This window comes from Tursiops truncatus, chromosome X (assembly GCF_011762595.2).
Source record: "Tursiops truncatus isolate mTurTru1 chromosome X, mTurTru1.mat.Y, whole genome shotgun sequence".
Taxonomy (NCBI): domain Eukaryota; kingdom Metazoa; phylum Chordata; class Mammalia; order Artiodactyla; family Delphinidae; genus Tursiops; species Tursiops truncatus.
In genome coordinates this window covers 90,514,400-90,533,701 of record NC_047055.1, presented here as the reverse complement: position 1 = coordinate 90,533,701, position 19,302 = coordinate 90,514,400, and the positions used below count along the sequence as shown (strand labels likewise).

The 19,302-nt window shown below is 42.4% G+C and overlaps 1 protein-coding gene across 1 annotated transcript in view; it reads right to left on the bottom strand.

Moving 5' to 3' along the window:
- The window catches only part of EFHC2 (EF-hand domain containing 2), a 69,627-nt gene that overhangs the window by 21,439 nt on the left and 28,886 nt on the right, over positions 1–19,302 (bottom strand). The window contains 4 exon segments of the mRNA XM_073799289.1: positions 8,992–9,122; positions 11,750–11,946; positions 14,801–14,915; positions 14,917–14,944. Coding sequence (XP_073655390.1) covers positions 8,992–9,122; positions 11,750–11,946; positions 14,801–14,915; positions 14,917–14,944 — 471 coding nt within the window.

The following is a 19,302-nucleotide window of genomic DNA, read 5'->3' as shown; positions in this document are numbered from 1 at the left end:
CCATAATAAAAGAATTTTAAGTAAGCACATTAAAATTATTTGACTCTAATCAATAATCAGAGTAGAGCATCAAGTGGAACAACTCATACCCTGCTCTATGATTATGAGACTCTTGACTTCTGCTCTAAGCATTCTGCCAGCATTTGTCATTAGCTCTTTCTGGAAACTGAAGCAAGAAACAAAAAATGCTCAGTGCTCTTTGCCCAGGCTTTTTGGTTTTATTTGCTTGAGCTTTATTTATCTTTTTAATTTTTTTTCTACAATTGCTCATTGTTAAAAAAAAAAAATCAAAGAATGAGGCAGCTTGGTGTGCAGCCTGCTAGGATTTCTTCAAAGGATACACAATCCCTGAAATATTTATATAAATATACATGCACATATAACCTTTAGACTTTTGGCATAAATAGGATCATATTATACAGACTTCTGAATTTTGCTTTATCTACAAAACAGCATGATATATATATGGTAGCCATTAGTGCTGTTTACCTAACATCTGGTTTCCCTCTTTCCTCTGAACATATGGGTGGAGCCACGTGACTAGTACTGGCCAATGAATTGAGAGTGTAAATGATATGTATTTCTTCCCAGCTGAGACTTATTGGGCTTGACCCTCCAAAGCTCTCTTCTCTCTCTGGTATATTCAGGGTAGTGGCTGTTCTGTCAGATTCAGTCCCTGAGTGGCTACTGTGAACAAAGCTCCCTCTGACAACAACAATGGATACACAGAGTAAACAAGAAATAACCTTTGTTGATTTAGTTCCCTGAGATTTGGGGGTTAGTTATTACTGCAGCATTACTTAACCAATCCTGACTAACACATTGAACATTTTCTCAAGTATTCGTATTTGGCCTATCTCATTCTTTCTAATGGCTAAATAGTACAGTCTTAAACCAAAGCAGTAGAATTTATCCAACTACTCCCCTATTGTTGGACATTTGATTTTTCCAAATTTTTGCTATTACAAAGCTTGCTGCGATAAATATTGTGTGCGCACACACACACACATACACACACACATATCTATTACAATCCACTTGTCAAATTTTTTCTGAGTAAAAAGTTTCTAAACGTGCAATGACTAGGTAAAAGGGTCTAAGCATTAGATACTGCCAATTGCCCGCTAAAATGCTGAACCAATTTAAACTCCTATCAATAGAAAATGAAAGTACCTGTTATCCCACATGCTCATCTGGAGCCAGTTATGTTATTCTTTTTAAATGTCACCAATACAATAGGTGGAAATATTTCATTGTTGTTCCAGCTTGCGTGATTATTGGGCTTCTTTTCATAGGTTTAAAGGCCGTTTGTATTGCTTCTGAGAATTGTTTATTCCTGTCCTTAACCCATTTTTGTCTGTTGGTTTTACAGTTTTTCATAAATCCTTAATGTCAATCCCCTGGTTCTTATACTGGTTGTAAATATTTTCTCTCAGTCTGTCCCTTGTCTTTTAAATTTGTTTACAGTATTTTTTGCCTAGAGAAATAGAAAATTTTCCTGTAGTCAATACAGTCAACTTTTCCTTTATGGTTTTTGGAAACTGTGCCCTACCTACCACAAAATTAAACTGTATTAAATGTTTGCTAATCAATTATCACTAAAACCTTTATTATTAATCCATTCATTGTCCACTGAATTGAGGATTTCTCTGTACCTTATAATAAAGTCCATAAAAATGAATCTTTTATGGGCTCTATACTCTGTTTCACTGGTATTTTAGTTTAATCCTCTATCAGTATATTACAGTGTTTTCAAATATCTATAAACTACATAAATTCTAGTATCTTGACTGTAATATTCTTCCTTTTCAACATTTTTTTCAATCCCTGATTTTTCTTGAGGGACCTCAAAATCAATGAGCCAATTTCTCTCCCCTAACCCTGCAAAACAAAACCAAATCTAACAACAGCAACAACAAAAACCCACATCGTAAATTCTGATTAGACTTGCTTCAAATCTAGATTAATTTGGACAGATTAGAATTTTTAAAATAGTGTCTTCCCATTCAGAGATATGATAAAATTTTGAAATTGTATTCATTTTAGTCTTACACATTTCTTGTCCAATTTATTCCCAGGTATTTCATAATTTTGTTGCTATAGTGAATAGTACCCCCCATTGCATAATATTTCCTGTTTATTACTAGTAAAACTATTGCTTTTTATGTAGTTTTCTTGTATTTAGCTACTTTCCTAAATATTCTTAATATTTCTAATCATTTTGAAATTGAGTCTTTTGGATTTTTAGATATAAAATCACACTTGGGTTCTAATTTAAAAATCAGTCTCCAGTTCTATTTTGGGCTATTTACACAATTGGTTCCTAAATGCCTATTTCCAATATGCCTAGGGTACAAAATAATGGAATTTTATGGCTGGAAGGGACCTTAAAATTATCTAATCCAAGGGTTACCTCGTCAAGTACCTTCTGGGATATGCAGGCAAGATAAATGGGAGAAGGTATAGGACAATAAGCAATTGTAGAGACTGGGGAAGAGTGCAGAGACCAGGTACAGTCTGAGGCAGACAGTTGCCACTCACCCCCAACTGACAGTTGACATGGGGAAATGTAGGCCCAGTTTCTATTTTTCAAGAGGAGAGAGAAATATAGACTTTTATGTTTAAACTCTTAATTTTAAAAAACATTAAACAAAAACCAAACAAAACACGATTGCCAGCTATCAATCCATGAACTTGAAAGTAATCCAATGCCTTCACTGAGGGCAATTTAAACTCAGAAAGGCGTGTCAGAGATTGCAAAAGTAGTGGAATATAGGGGAGGAGGAGTCTGTATTTTGTTTAGCTGCCCGGGTGGATCAGAACAGTATTTGCGAAGTGCTAAAACCAGGCAAGTGTTTTGCTTGGTTTGTTTACAGACAAGGAGTTCAGTTCCTAATGTTGACATTTTACGTCCCCTGTTTGGCTCATCTTGGCTCGGATTTGCCGTCATAGCAAATGAAGAGGGTACCTTTTAAATCGCCCATCTATATTTGGGGAAATTACCATGTTATTTTCTCCGTCACCCCAACATGGAAGTCAGAGCTCAATTTCCCAGGCTTCCTTGCAGTTAGAAACATGCTGGTGATCCAGGCTCTGCCAATCGGGGAAGCTTACATGAGACCTTGACTTGGAAGGGATTAACAAGAGAAAACCAGCTAGGCGTGGCCACCTTTGGTGTCAGAGGGGTCCAGCTTTCAGCGGTAGCAAAGGACACAAGGTTGCCAAAAGTAGTGGCAGTGATGGTTGTGGTAAAATCAAGTTCTTGGCAGCAGCGCAAATGTAGCAACGAGTGTGGGTGGTGCAGTAGGAACAGAGGCCATTTTCTCATCAGACAAGTTCTACAGCCCAGTTCTGGGCACTGTTCCTAGAACTGAGCCTCAAGCTTGTTGCTCCAGCCCTTCCAAAGATACTGTGAACCACCCAGGATCCTTTTTAAAAATTCCTTTTCTGCTTAACTAGCCAGAGAGGATTCTGCTTTTTAAAAACTAAGCCCTCACCAGTACAAACAACACCATCAGGCAGTGACAGAATCAAATCAAAGATCTCGGTCTCTTTGATTCCCAGGCCAGCATTTTTCCTATGACATCACATTTATTTATATTTAATGCTTTTAGGAAGGTTCAAAATGCTGTTTTCAAAAATGTATGCTGAGGCTCGTATCTCAAAGATATGGTATGGACACTGTCAAAGTGTCTATTTGGTTCAAGATGAGAGTACATGTTTGAGTGCTTTTGGAATTTGTCTTGGTTTTTCCTTCTGTTCACATAGATTCATAGACTAGTGGCTTCCTTAAAAGATGTTAGTTAGGCTTACAATAAAAACACCAATGTACACAGAGTTTTTCAAAAAAAGATAGAGCAAAACCACATAAAAGGAGAGATAACTGTCTGAGATAAATCAGGATGAGATCATTACAATTTTCTGAGCACTAAATTTATAATCTTCTTCCTTGAAGTAAAGGACAGTAACGGGGTGGATTATATTAATGTTTCCCAACCTTGGTCCACCAACGGTGATGTTTATTTTCCACCTTCATGGCCTCCAAGTTTTTAAAGGGCTTCTTCCAACCTCATTTATTAAAGAATGCTTTCAATGACCTCATCAAGAGTAAATACAGAACTTACTGAAATATCGAAAACAGGACATAGATTCCTACTACTATTTTCAGTGACTATTTCAAACTATTCCAACTATTGGGATAAAGGGTTTTCATTTTCTAGTGTCCGCTACGCACTACAGTGTGCTACAATAAGAACTTAACATACGTCATCAGATTTATTCATCACAACAGCTCTATGCAGTAGGTATTATTACCATCCCCATTTTGTAGGTGAAAACATTGCTCAGCAACTTACTCAAGGCCACCAAGCTGACGAACGGCAGAGCTGAGATTTGGATGCAAGCCTACAAGTCTAAAATTGAATCTGTTTACTACATTATACTACCTCTCTCAGGAAGAATTTTAAGTTTACAAGAACGAAAATTTCCTCGAGGCTGTAAATCTTGGAATTTATTACATCGATGCTCACAGGAAATCTCCTGATCCCACAGTTGATAATGGGGGTCTGAGGAAGAATGGTGTAATAATTCACTACATTCACTGAGGCCTGAGACACGGGGTGCTGGAGGTATCTAGGAAAGACTCCAGGGTGAACCGGGCATGTGCCCTGCCCTTGGAAAAGAGGTGAGCACTGAGCACACAGAAAACCAAAATACATGCAGGCTACATGGGGCGGGTGTCATCTCTGATGGAGAGATCAAGGCTCGGGGAGGTGGCCGGAGGGAGGGGCTGGCCACGTCTTCCCTGGCACAGGGCCCTCGCTGCTGCTGTCGCCTAGGGTTCTGAGTCCAGGGCCCCCATCAGGAAGCCTCACCCTGCCCATGTTCCCAACTGCACGAAACACTAGCCCTGCCAAGCCTAGTCCCTGCCTGGCTCCCTGCTGAAACCTGCCCGTCAGGTATCGAGGCTCTGAGAAAGGCTCTCTGCACTTTCTTCGATAACAATTCATGGCTGTCACAGGCCAATCTGACAGACCGTGAAAAAAGTGTCCCAGAGAAATAGGTCCAGCCTAGAGGCAGAGCCAGCTAGCCCCACAAGGCAGAAGAGAAACACTCCCTCCCAAAACTGCCCTCTGTTTCCACCTGCCCCTGCATTCCTTCAGGTCAATTTTGAGGCAAATATCTCAGGAAGGCCCACAAGTTAATCCAGTAATCCATTATCAACCACGGCACCTTATGCAGAGATAGTTTATTAGCTCCTGCCCGCAAGGTTTCCCTGAGAAGCGGTGCAAATCTCTGAGGAGAAAGAAAATGCCTGGGGCTTGGACTGCGGCCCAAAGCAGCAAGCCTGAGCTCTGAGGTGCCAGGTACATACTGAGAGGGCCAGGTATGTAAGCAGGGGAGAAAATGAGGGCCACAGAGGTGAAGCCCAGAGGCCTACACTGCAGTCCTGCCTCTGCCCGCCCACTCTACTACTTCGATGCACAAATTTGAAAAGGGAACATTTTACAAGTGTATTCATAAACCTACAGAATGTTTCACAATGTCAGCGCCTAGAAGGGGCCTTAGAGACCATTATATGGACCGAAGAGTGAGGTGTAGGTAGGTGAAGTGAGTTGCCCAAGTCACTTGACTTGGGAGAGTCGGGACTAGCTCTCCCTGACTTCCCTACAGTCAGAGACAGATTTCCCTTCCCCAGAGCAAGGTAATCAATTATTTACTTGTTTGATGCAAACTTTAGACAGAATGTTCCTTGGGAAATAGGACCATTCATTAAATTATTCAACGAACACCTACTGTACTTGGCGGGAGCCAATTGTGGAGGCAGGGAAATAAGCGAATAACTCAACACGGGCTACCAGTGGATAATACAGGAAAAGCATTTAGCACGATGTATGGTCCACAGTAAGTGCTCAATAAACGGTGACTTCTCCAAAAGAATAATTCGAGTGAGATGGAAATAAGGGAAGAGATGGAGGCAAGGGTCAGATCATGACCAAACTCACATGAAACACTAAAAGGTTGGGATTTGCCCTAGAGCAAAGGAACGACACGATCAGATTTTAGGGAGGTCACTCTGGCACAGCTTTGGAGGATGAGTGTTAAGACGAGGAGTCCAGGTGAACAGATGAAAAGCTGAACTGCAACAGTGAAGCTAGAGATGGAGAGAGGTAGTTTAAGAAGTGCAATTTCAAGAGGGTGGGAGAGGTCAAGATAGGGGAAAGACAAGGTAGACCCTGGCCCAGGCCCTGGGGACAAGTATGGTGGCCTTTACCAAGACAGGGTCCCCGGCTACAACTTTATGGGAAAGAAAAAGAGGTCAATTTAGGGAAAGTTATTTGGGGATGCCTTAGGGACATCCAAAGGGGAGATGTCTCGGAGGCATTCGTACTTCCAGATTTATAATTCAGGAAAACGGTCTGAGCAGGAGGAACTAAATGGAGAACTCAGCCTTTAGCTGACAGCCAAAGCAGTGGGGGCCGGATAAAATGCAGCCACTCAACAAATATTCACACCCAGGCACTGTGAAAAGTGATAAACTTAAAGCAAAAAACAAGAAAGAGAAGGTCCTTGCCCTCAAAGAGGTTACGTTCTGGTGAGAGGAGCTAGAATATACACTCATACGTACTTACAGAAATAAAAGAACAATATTAGCTCCAAGCACAGAATTAAATCAGGATGTGGTGTGATCGCAACTGACTATGTACTTTCTTTGCCTTTGCCCAGGAAAGAACGTGAAGAGCAAAAAAGAGGGCTGAAGACCATGACCCACAGATGGCGCAGTGCCCGACACCAAGCATATCACACGGACCAGGACCTCTTGACGCCTCTTCTGCACTCTCATCTGGAGACAGAGCCCCCAAGAATAATCCTAGCATCTCATTATTCCATTCAGGAACTGTGATATGTAGTGAGCCCAGCACGAGGTGCCAGGTTTAGGGCAGTGAACAGGGCTGTCGAGGACCCTGCTCCTCAGAAAGCTCACATTCTAATAGGAGAAGACACACCCAGGCACACACACACTTAAATAAATTTAACTGCAAGTGGTGCTAAGTGCTATGAAAGATATAAACAAGGGGCTAAGAAAAACAGTGAGGGATCTACTTTAGGTAGACTAGAAAGAAATCCCCTAGGAGGAAGCAGCATCTACAATGAGTCCCAGGGTTTGCCGCGGAAAGGATGGTGGTGTGGACGTTCTGAGCAGAGAGAACTGCGTGTGCATAGGCTTGGAGGAGGGAAAGAGCTTGACGTGTTTGAGAAAGCAAGTGACTGACGGTCAGCAAGGCCAGAGGACAGAGCTGGAGGAAAAGAAGTGATGACACTGGAAATCCAGAGTTGCATCGCTCAAGGCCCTGCCGGCTGCAATAAAACGTTTGCATCTTATTGGAAGCCACTGAAGGGTTTTTCAGACCAGGTACAGCCTGATCTGATTTCTGTCTTAAGGAATTTCTGGCCAGGAGAGGGCCTAAATATTGGGAGCTAGTTTTTTCTGATCATCTTTCTGAGCCTTGAGGTCACCCTGCAATCACACAGTGTGGCCATCCTTTATTCCGCCCACAATTAGGGTCAGGCCGCAAAGCAACTTCTCCTCCTTGGATCTCCTGCCTGGCCTAAGTGCTTCCCCCAAAGCCCCATAAACTTACTAAAGTGTTTCCAATAGACACTGCTAGAGTACTAGGAGAATGGACGCTTTTGTAAAAGAACACAAAATAATAAAACGAAACCACTCCCTCATTTCTGATGGAAATTCGCTTTCCCCTCCACTGCTTTCCATTAGTCCATGGCCTGAGCAATTGTCTCTGCTCTTTACCCTGTCTCCATTATTTTCCAAGAGGCCATGAACATGTGTACTGCTATGAACAATAACAAAGAACTATAAATTCTTATTGATCCCAGAAGCTCGGGAATTCTAAACAATAAAAATATGTCCTCTGACTGCTGCTCTCAAAAGAATATTTTGGAGGCACAGAAGAGGTTTGTTGAAATAACAAATGAGCTCTGGGGACACTCTGGGCCAAATGGAGGGCTCGGGTCACCAGGTATTGATGCAACAGGCAACTTCAGACACAAAGTTAGAAAGACCTCCCTGCCACCCTCTCCTGGGCTCACGTCTTCATTTCTCAGCCACATCTTGACTGTATCAAGCTGAGTTTCCTATGTAGCTTTCAGCCACTATTGTTTTTAGGAGCCAGCATTCTCAGCCTAAAGAGAAAGTCCCCTTTGTCCTCCATCTGTGATTTAATTTACATTCTCCTGAACGCTCCATTCACTTTGTTTTCAGGCTAAGAAGTCTCACAATTGTACCAGACCCTGAATTTGAATTTCCCTGTGTTTCTGCTGTTTGGAAATTTGCCTAGGTCAGTCACTGGACAGTCCTAGAATTCAGCTTAACCTTAGAGAAAATCTTTATTGTTCATGATTTCTCATAATACTTCTAACCTCTGTCATATATTTTCCCCTTGATTTCTACATTTTTGTGTCTTTCAAGATACATACGTGTGTGAGCGCACATACACACAGATGCATACGTAGCACCTTTCCTCTGATAACTGCCGAACTTTCCACTATCTTTTCCAACTGGATCGCATTCCTAAGGAGATGTCCCTCCTAGATTCCTCAGATTTCAGAGGGGTGCTCTTAGCTGCACTGCTTTCAGCCTTTCTCATTCAGATGCAGCCTTCCTGGCATTCCCCTGATCCTTCAATGCCCCGCATGATTCATAAGACAATGTGCCCAACTGACTTACTATGCCTTTGCCTCTCTGTTCTCCCCTAGGAACTTCTTTTATATGCAAATGCATAAAATTTACTAGAAATGGGCAAAACTTGACCACAAAGTAATACGAATGTAAAGAAATACCAATTCCTAGTAAAAAAAAAAAAAAGTATGTAGGGAATTAATGAAGAAAAACACTAGGGAAGAAATTGTTCTTTCTGTTCTTTGGACAATCTTGAGGAGAAAACAGATTACTGCTAGCAGAATATGGCTTACCTGAATGTATTATAAGCCACCATCTTCGTGTGCATGCAATCAGCAGCTGTAAACACCTGCTTGAGATCTCTGGATTGTGATTCTTCTTGTTTTATCTTTTGTAGGGCAAGTTCAATGTTGCTCATAAGAAACTGGAAAGGAGAAGAGAAAGGTATTTAAGATAGGGAGTCCAATCTTCCTGGTGGCCAGCAAAGAGACTTCATACTGTGAACCTTGACTTAGCTGGCTATGTCTTTCCATAGAGACCAACACAGAGAAGACATGACCAGATTTCTTCAGCTATGGCTCTAGGACAAGAAGCGACATTAGCACAGGGCCAGATCTGAGAGAAATGCACTTAAGGGACAGTGCGCCACAGGAATCAGAAAAGAACCACTACTCCGACCTCAGCCTCCTCCCTTTAACCCTTAGACATTGACCCAACATGTTGGGAGACCCTAATGGAGAGCATGGGGATTCAAAATTGAATAAATGGACCCCCATCTTCCCCAGATCTTTAGAGTGCGCCCCCAGAACTGTCAGCCACCAGGTGATACACGCACGGCAGTCCCCTTACACTCACTCTCCAGGCAGCCCCCAGTTCCTGTCTCCTACACTGTGATTTGGCTTCTGACTCTGTAAGAATACTTCTTATTCAGTCCACTAAAGCATAAGCTTGTAAATAACTACAGCAAAGAACTAGAAAAGGAGAAGACTAAATACAAAAAGAAAAACATTGATGGTAACTTAGAATAAAGTTCATCTCTGCCCCGGGAAGGGGGAGGCATTCCCTCCCTTTTTTGCATTTCCTTTAATCTGTTTCCATGATAGGATCTATTAGCTCTTTTGAAAAGACTCCTCAGACTGATATTAATCTTTCTCTGCTTAGAATGTCTTTGTTAAGGGTAGTTTTAAGATAATGCAGTTTTCACTTGGGATGCTGATACTAGATAATGTCCTACCCTGCTTTTATCTTTCTGAAAGGAGAAGAGCCCTTTATGTCTCATATATACATGAGATATATGTGTGCGTGTGTGTCTGTGTGTGTGTGTGTATTCATGCTATATATTTTTTATATTAAAGTACAGGTTTGCACTGTGTTTGCAAATGGAGCTCTAGTTACAATAGCTGTTGTAAATTGTACACCGACTGAGCTTGCTATGGGGCACACAGAGCTAAGCACTCAAAACATTTTCGCATCCAGTCTTCATAGTAACTCTCTGAAATAGGCACTGTTGGTACTCCCATTTTACAGATGTGGAAAACAAAGCTCAGGGAAGATACACGTCTAAGGCCCCTCAGCTTTTAAGGAGTCAGGTTTCCTAGCCAAGCCTGCTGGTCTCCAGGAATCTAACTGCCCTATTATTGAGTCTCTCACCTGACTTCAGTGCTTTTGAAGAGCTACCGGCTCTTGGTGTCACGCTAACCCAAGTTCCTAACGCTGCAAATGAAGAGATGGTGTGGCAGCCCCAGAGGGCACTGCCCAGGCCTGCCCTCAAGAGTGACCACGCAGAGAAGAGCACTGTTAGCGGACAGCCCCCAGCTGCTGCACCTTCGTGATCACTGCAGCGCTGCAGAAACCCCACGGAGGCCACACTCTCCCCAGACTCTTACCATCCAGTGACTGAGCAGAAAGGAGGCACCAGAGCTGGGCCATTCCTGCCTGACATGGGATTTCTCTGATAGCTAGTTTGCTCCAGGGCTCCCCATTGGTCTGGTGCAGACTTTCTCAGAGCTATGCTGTGTCTGAGGCTCTTCCCACCCCATTCTTCTTCCTTCCCTCTCCTTTCTCAGGGGATCAGACCGACATCCCAGTCTCCCCACCTACTCCTGTTCCCTCCCCCTTTATCCTTCATACGCATTTCCCCCAAGACATCTCTCGCATGTCTAAGTCTGTCTTGGTATCTGCTTCTCAGAGGACCCAAACTGATCCGGGTAACGTGCTATACACAGTGAGACTGATCTTAGCAACTTACCCCGAGCATTTTACATATAAATGAAACGGAATTGGTACTATATCTATATAAATGGCACATAAATATTATTATTTTCAGGCAGACTTTTTAAATACATCATTTCTAGACAGATTCTTCAATAGTAGGCAATGGTTCTGAAATATACGTGTTTGCACACCAGACTAGTCCACACTTAAAAATCAAGATTTTGTCAACATGTTATTTTTACTGAACGGCACTGCCATAATGGAACTTTTAGTGATAGTACCCACGTGCCATACTATTGCAAATGAAAAAACTCTTGGCGCTCACTGTTGCCAATTTGTCCTTGGATTTCCATTTAGGCCTCAGGTGGCTCCTGTTATGGGAAGCTGCAATCCCAGCAACTATCAGGTTCCCTTGGGGTTTCTGTTTGTTTAGGTCTTGGCCTTCTCTGCAGGCCTGTGCCAATTAACTGGGACAGCACAGTGTGTGGTACCAGATTGTCTTCCTTTCCGATCATTGCTGAATTTTTTTCTGAAAACATTGTTAGTGTCAGCAGAAAACCCAGGAAACTTGATTCAACCTTGGGCCTGCCTCCTGCCTGTGCCTGGCATCCATGATGCTGGGCAGTGGAAAACCCAGCATATAAACAGAGGAGACCAGGCCCTGGCCTCTGTGACGGGACCTGTGGCCAAGTCGTGCAGATCCATTATTCATGCCCACATGTGTGAAAGCACAATGTAAAACTGGTGGCGAGATGAAGAAGAAAAGGCCTGGAGTAAGAAAAACACAGACTGCAGAGTGCTGAGAGGTGAGTCAAGAATTATACCAAGTGAGTTCACCTTATCTGAATTCCTCTCCATGTAGTTTAAGGTATACACATCAGCACTGACCAAAAGAAATAGGTAGCCATTCACGTTCACTTTGACTCCAACATATAGCTCCTCAGCCTTGATATATTCTGAGAGTTTACTTTTAAAGACTTCTTGTCCAGGCTTCTTAACACGAATTCTTTTTAAGAACATCCCACCAGTATTCCCTATAGAAAAAGAGAAAAAAAGTTAATGAGTAGGTCTTGTTCTTAAAAGAACCGTACAGGGCTTCCCTGGTGGCGCAGTGGTTAACAATCCGCCTGCCAATGCAGGGGACACGGGTTCGAGCCCTGGTCCGGGAAGATCCCACATGCCGTGGAGCAACTAAGCCCGTGCGCCACAACTACTGAGCCTGCGCTCTAGAGCCCGCGAGTCGCAACGACTGAGCCCGTGTGCCACAACTACTGAAGCCCGCACGCCTAGAGCCCGTGCTCTGCAACAAGAGAAGCCACAGCAATGAGAAGCCTGTGCATCGCAACGAAGAGTAGCCCCTGCTTGCTGCAACCAGAGAAAAACCCCACGTGCAGCAAGGAAGACCTAACACAGCCAAAAATCAAACAAATTAAATAAATGACTTAAAAAAAAAAAGAACAGTACAACTTGCCTTTAGAGTTACTTCAAACACAGACCATACAACTTAGCTGTGAACTTGTGAACTCATACTGTGTATAGTACTTAAGGGAAGAATGAGGCAGTGGGTGAAGAAATGAGACTTCCTAGATGAGTGTGTAAAGAAGAAAAGTGGCATGGCATTCCAGCCTTTTCTTTTCTCGCCCCAGTCCAAACACTTAAATAAACACTTAGCGAGGACTTGCTATATGCCCAGCAGCATCCTGGAAACTGGGACATCAGGAACATCTTTAGAGCCTGCCTGAACAGTACCAGGTAGAAAATTTCTCACCTGAGCTTATCTCCACCTATTTGTCCTTATACTTCTGGTGACATACAGATGAAATGTAAGACGCACTATTTCCAGAAAGGAGCTTACTTAATTATTTGAAGATTAACTACGGGAGTCCCCTGAACTCTTTTTTTCTACAGGCAAAATATATTTGCTTCTTTTAGCGATGCCTCATTTTTCTTACTTTCCAGAATTCTCACCATTTCCTCTGCTCTTTTCTGGGTATTATTTGGTTTTTGAGCTCTTGGAAAGCAGTGAGCAGAGTTGAATGTGGGACTCCATTACCTTCTAACCGAAAATGAACTGAAATCTTCAAAGCTGAGACCAGATGAGCTTTGGGGATCAGCTTCATCACACTCCTACCACTTGCAGAAACCAGGGGTGGTGGAAAGACATAGCCTTTGCAGCCAAACAGAGCTGGAGTCCCTCCTGGCTCTGTCACTTGCTTGCTGGATGATCTTTAGGAGTCATTTAACCTCTCTGAACCCCTCTGAGTTCTCATTGGTAAATGGGAATAATATTTGTGGGGGGCCATGAAAATGTACTTCTCAGATTGCCTGCTGTGGGGAACAAAGTTGAGAGAAGGCTCCAACTGCTATGTTCTGAAATCCATCCCCAGATTTGTGCCGAGGTCACGCTTCCCAGAGGCTGCTGCCAACACACGACTGAGCAAGGCAGGGATACTAAGGCAGGCCCATTCCTGCAAGATGGGAGCTCCTCCGACTGGTGACTTTGGCCCCAGGACTCCCAGTCAGCCTTGGCAAAACTTTCTCAGAGTTTCACTGCAGTCACCATTCCCTTTTCACCTTCCCCTTTTTCCCTTTCCTCTGTCCTTCACAGGAATCAGACATGCCCTGCAGTCTGATGGCTCTCCTGGCCTCTTCTGGCTCCTGCCACATTTTCCCTCACCAGCATTTCCCCTAATAAATCTCTTGTACATTTAATCTCATCTTGGGGTTTGCCTCTTGGAGGACCTGAACTAACACAAAACGTAACCTCATAAAGATCTTCTAAGTATAATAGTAGGTACTCAATCAGGACTGCTATTATTACCAGCAAGCTTATAGTTGACTGCCGTCACCCTTTCTGTTTTATGAATGCTGCAATTGGTTTGGCCATATCGTCCCCATTCTAGATGTAGAGAGTTGATTTTTTGACCTTCAAGAGCATGACTTTATATTCATCCCTATTTGATTTCATATTCTAAGATTTGATTCATTATTCAAATCACCGTGGACCCTGACTTAGTTATACAAATTATTCATTATTCATTGGTGTGCTGAGTGGCTCATACCAGCTCATAAGGGCTGGTTGTTAAATTTTCAAGGGATTTTGCAAGCCAGTGTTAAAACTGTTGGTTGCTTGAAATTGGCCATGGTTTGGGTACTTGCATCATGGAAATTGACAAACAGTACAAAATAGAGCTTTTAAAATTTTTTCAGAGAGCCGGTTAACCAGCACACCATTGATTATTCTTCTCAAACGTGTGTCTTTGGCACAGATAAAAATGTTGAACGTGTTGGGACAAAGAAGAGAACCCTACAGTTCCATAATTCGTTAAGTCAAAATCAATGGCTCTCTTCAGCAATGGCCATCCTATCAGTCTACTGCAGAGAGGCACTCCGTGGGCCCTGCAGCTGGAACCTTGGCAGCAGCCTCAACAGCCGGAGGGAAATAGACTCTGAAGATTAAATTTGTTAATCTGGGATTCTTGTCCTAGAACTAGACAAAAATTTCGTATGTGGTACTATCAAGAATACACAGTTCTTCTTGTCTTGCTAGCTGTGCATGGAACTGGTGGTAGCCAGACCATGATTTTGAAGCCGCTGGATTCCACAGAGGTGCCTCAGAAGCCACGGAGGAAGTAGGGAGAGTGTCCAAAAGGAGATGTCCCAAGTCCCCCAGTCCTGAGCCAACCAAAACTGTTCCTCTTTTATCATTTTATATGCCTGGGTTCGCATTTAAGAGATCTTTGTAAAATGAACTTTAGTGGTTAAAAAAAAAAATGAAAGCCACTCTCTTAGATCATCTAGGCTATAAAAATCAGACCACAGTCCCTTTCAACATGAAGAGACAGTTAATTATTCTGAGGAAACTGCTATGAGACGTATGTCTCTTACCTGAATTCCTCTCCATAGGTTCAAACACTGAAATTGTGTCATCACTGAGAAAATATGAAATAGCAAACGTCCCTTCCACATCGGCACATTTGTGTGTGATCAGTTTTGCAAAAAAACCGGAGTGTATTGCTTATGTTGCTGTAGCTAAATGGAAGAAAAACGAGGGTTATAGCATTATACAAGTAATCTTCCACATATTATGCGTGTAAAAAAACCTGCAAGAGGTATGCTATGTTTTTTTATTGAGATGTAATTGACATATAACATTATATTAGCTTCAGGTATACAACACAATGATCTGATATTTGTATATATTGTGAAATGATCACCACAATAAGTCTAGTTAATACCCGTCACCACACTTAGTCACAAAAATTTTTTTCTTGGCATGATAGCTTTTAAGATCTATTCTCTCAGCAACTTTGAAATACGAACTATAGTATTATTAACTATAGTCATCATGCTATACATTACAACCCCGTGACTTATTTATTTTATAACTGGAAGTTTGTACCTTTGACCCCCTTTACCCATTTCACCCACCTCCCATCCCCCAGGTGCGCTATGGTTTTAAGATAGTAGCATAAACTCTCAGAGGTTGAAAAAGTTCTACCATCTTCTTACTAAGGCTCTAAATCTATATGCAGAGGCATTTTCTCAGTTTATTAAAATATCTCTTATTCTTTTGATGTCCAGGGTAACACATTGGGAAAATGTACCCAAAACAGATGTCATAAACACACTGCTCAAACCATCTGCATTACATGGTTGTTCCCTACTCAGGAGGCTGGTCAACAATCACAATCATGTCAGCAAAAGAAGCACAGCACCTGGGCCTCACTGCCTGAGTAGGCCAGAGGCTGCGCTCTGCTGGTGCCTAGAGCCACCTCCCCATTGCACTGCCCACTTTCTCATGCCCATTCCTCTTCTTTCTTCAAACCCCACATCGTCTCCTCGCTGAGTCACTCTCCCAGTTCCCCAGCAGCCCCCTAACTCCCTTCAAGGGAAAATTTACCTTTTCCCTTTCAAATGCTATATTAAACATGATAGACCTGCCTTTCATAACACTTATCACCCGTATCATAAGTCACCATTACTTACAAGTCTGTTTTCTGAAAGCAAGGACTGCATCTTATTAATCATTGTCTAAGACAACATTTTTTACATTCTAAGTGCTCAAATATTTGTAGAAAGTTTTTATAAGATCCGTATAGATTGGAATTTGCACTTAGAATTCTGTGCGTGAATAGTCTAGAAGAATAAAGATGGGATCGAGTTCTAGAATCAGAAGTTCCCAAAATTGATTGCCTGGTCTTGGAAGAAATTTATTTATGGTCTGCCAGCAGAAGCATGTCTGTGGATATCAGCTAGTGAAAGGTGGACCTCATGACAAATACTGAACCCTTTGGGAGGTCTCCGATAATCAAAATCATTACCCCAAGGAGGCAGAGAGTAAAATAAACCATGTACTTCATCCCTTCCCTGTCACAACTCTAAGCAGAGCGGTCCTCACTTTCAGTCTCGTACGCTGAAATTCATTCTTTCCTTGTGATCACACTGATTTAAAAACAAACAAACAAGAACACTTATTTGTGATTTGCAGAGGCAGAAGGTGCTTTTCTCTGCTCCTTTCTTTGATTGTCCAGGGAAGGAGGGCTGAAAAAGCATGGTGCCATGATTCATAGCTTGAGGCCTCAAGTGAGATGGGAAGTAGCAATCTGGAAGGCTACCCCCAGGGCAGCCCTGGCAAAACAGCCAGATCTCCATAGCTGTTTTCTTAGTCCCTAGTTTCCCAGGCGTCAGGCAGACCTCATACAGCATAGGGGAGGAGGGCAGCTATACCTTCTCAACCATCTTCTCTGGTACATAATTGGATTTAAAAGTAACAAACAGATTTGGTAATCCCCTCTCATGAAAGACCCATACTTTTACAGATGCCTGAAATATCATTCAAACAACTGAATGAGGTCCAATGTCAGGCCAAATGAATACAACTGCAAATTTAGCTTCTTAGAACTTACATAAATGTATAAGAGTGTATGTTAAGTATGGATTTTTCATGTTTAATACGCCCTTTTTTTTTTAACCTAATTCTAGTGTTCTAGACAGCTTATCAATCAGGAATATAATCTACTCAAACAAAATCTTTAGACCAGTCATTCACAAACTTTGTCATGTATGAAAGTCACCTGGGAGCTTGTTAAATATACAGAATCCAGAGTCCTACCCCCAGAGGTATGGATTCAGTAGTTAGCTTGCAGCTCCAGAAACCTGCATTTTTAATAAGCTCCCCAGGAGATTCTGATGAAGTCATCCCCAGAGCACACTTTGAAAAACACTTGCAAGTAGCTTCAGACATTTGCTTGGCTAATAAGCTAGTCATCAAACTTTTCTAAACACTCTTTTTATCACAATATGCCCAGCACTCAAAAAAATTTTAGCATTTTCCCTGCTTCTGATCATACCACCTATACTGCTCAATCTGGCTTCCTGGGCCATTGATAGTCAGGTTCAAATACCTACACATACAGCTATTTGTCATGACTGCCAATGATACACTCTCTACTCAAGTCACACAAGCCACTTCACTTAGTGCCCCACACTGTGCTTGTTTCTACTTCCAGGCCTTCGCTTGGTGTCATCCCCTCCCCCAGGGTACACCCTCATCCTGTCCTATGCCTGTCCAGAGTCCTGTCCATCCATTTGGGCCCCAATCAGTAGAGCTCTCTTTGACCATGGCTGCCCACCCAGCTGACCACCTATTCACGCCTCCTGCACCGACCATTATGCATGGCACCCAATTTAGCACTGTACAGACTTGTACTCTTGACTGGTTTTTTAAAATGTGTTTACTGAATACCGTTGTCTCAAAAGAAACGATAAATTCCTAGGTCCAGCCATGTCTTAACTTTTTCTACACACAGCCCAGAGTTATCTATAATCACTGTCTTGACTTCTTCTCCCATTCTCTCTTAAATCCACTTCCATTAGGTTAGCTCTACCTAAACTACCCTTGTCAAGGTCAACAATGATCTATCTCCACAATGCCAATTCCAATGGTTCATTTTTGCATCTAACTTGACCAATCAGCAGCAGTTGGTACAAATGATCACTCCTTCTTCCATGACATTCTTGCTTCACTTGGCTTCCAGGATCCTGTATTTTCTCTTGGTTTTGCTCCTACCTCCTTGCTTATTCCTTTTCAGTATCCTTTGCTGGTTCCTCTTCTTTTCCTCAATCTCTCTATTTGGGGTGTCCTGGGGATAATAAGGAGTAACTTGGTCATCCACTTCTCTGTGTATATTCACTCCTTTGGTGATCTCCTCTAGTCTCAGGCTTTAAATACTACCTACATGCTGATGATTTCCAAAGTTCTATCTCTAGCTCAGACCTCTCTCCCGGAACCCAGACTCGTATATCCAATGGCCAACTTAACATCTCTACTTGACATCTGACATCTCAAACTTAACTTGTTCCAAAACTGAACTTCTGCTCTTGCCCCAAACCTACTCTAACTTTAGTCTTTCCCGTCTCACTACATGGCAACTCCATCTTTCTAGTTGGAGAAATCTTGGGAGTCATCTGTATCTCCTCTCTTCTTTCACACCTCATATCCAATCTGCCAGGAAATCCTATTGGCACAACCTTCAAAATATTTCCAGAATCTGCTATATCTCATCATTTTCATGGTACTCGCCCTCATGAAGCCATCATAACTTTTCTCTTGGACTACTGCAATAGCCTCTTAACTGGTCTTTACTTCCACCATTGCCCTTCTACAGTCTTTGCTCAACACTGCATCTGCAGTCATTCTTTTAATATGTAAATCAGATCAAGTCACTCTTCTTCTGCTCAAATCTCCCAATGAGTCGCCTTATCACTTGAAGTCAAAAGAATCCTGACAATGGTCTGCAAGGCCCTATGTTATCTGATCGCCCATGACTTCTCTTAATCTGTCTACTCTGCCCATTACTCATCTGTTCTATCCTTGTCAGCCTCCTGCCTGTTCCTTGTGCATCCCAAGCCTGCTCCTTGCTCAGGGTCTTTACACTGACTGTTCCTTCTGCCTAGAACATGTTTCCTCTCCTCAGTAAAGTCCATGCAGACCACACCGCTTAAAATTGAAACCAGGGGTGCTCTTCAGGCCCACATTCCAAGTCCCCTTTATTCTTTTCATAGCTACCTTCTTTATTTTTTCCATGGCACTTTAAGACCTTCTATATACTACAGAATGTACTTATGTATTTCCTTAATTGTTTACTATCTGCCTCCCCAGCTAGAATGTAAGTTCTATGAGGGCAGGGCTTTGTATCTGTTTTGTTCACTGATGTGTCCCAAGATCAGTGCTCGGCACATAGTGGGTACTCAGTAAATATTTGCTGACTAAGAAAATGAATGGCTCACCCAGGGCTACATACCTGCTGAGGACCTTAAAGATAGCCATAGCTATAGTCTTATGGTTAGAAGAGACATGAAGGCTTATTATTATTGATGGGGAAAAC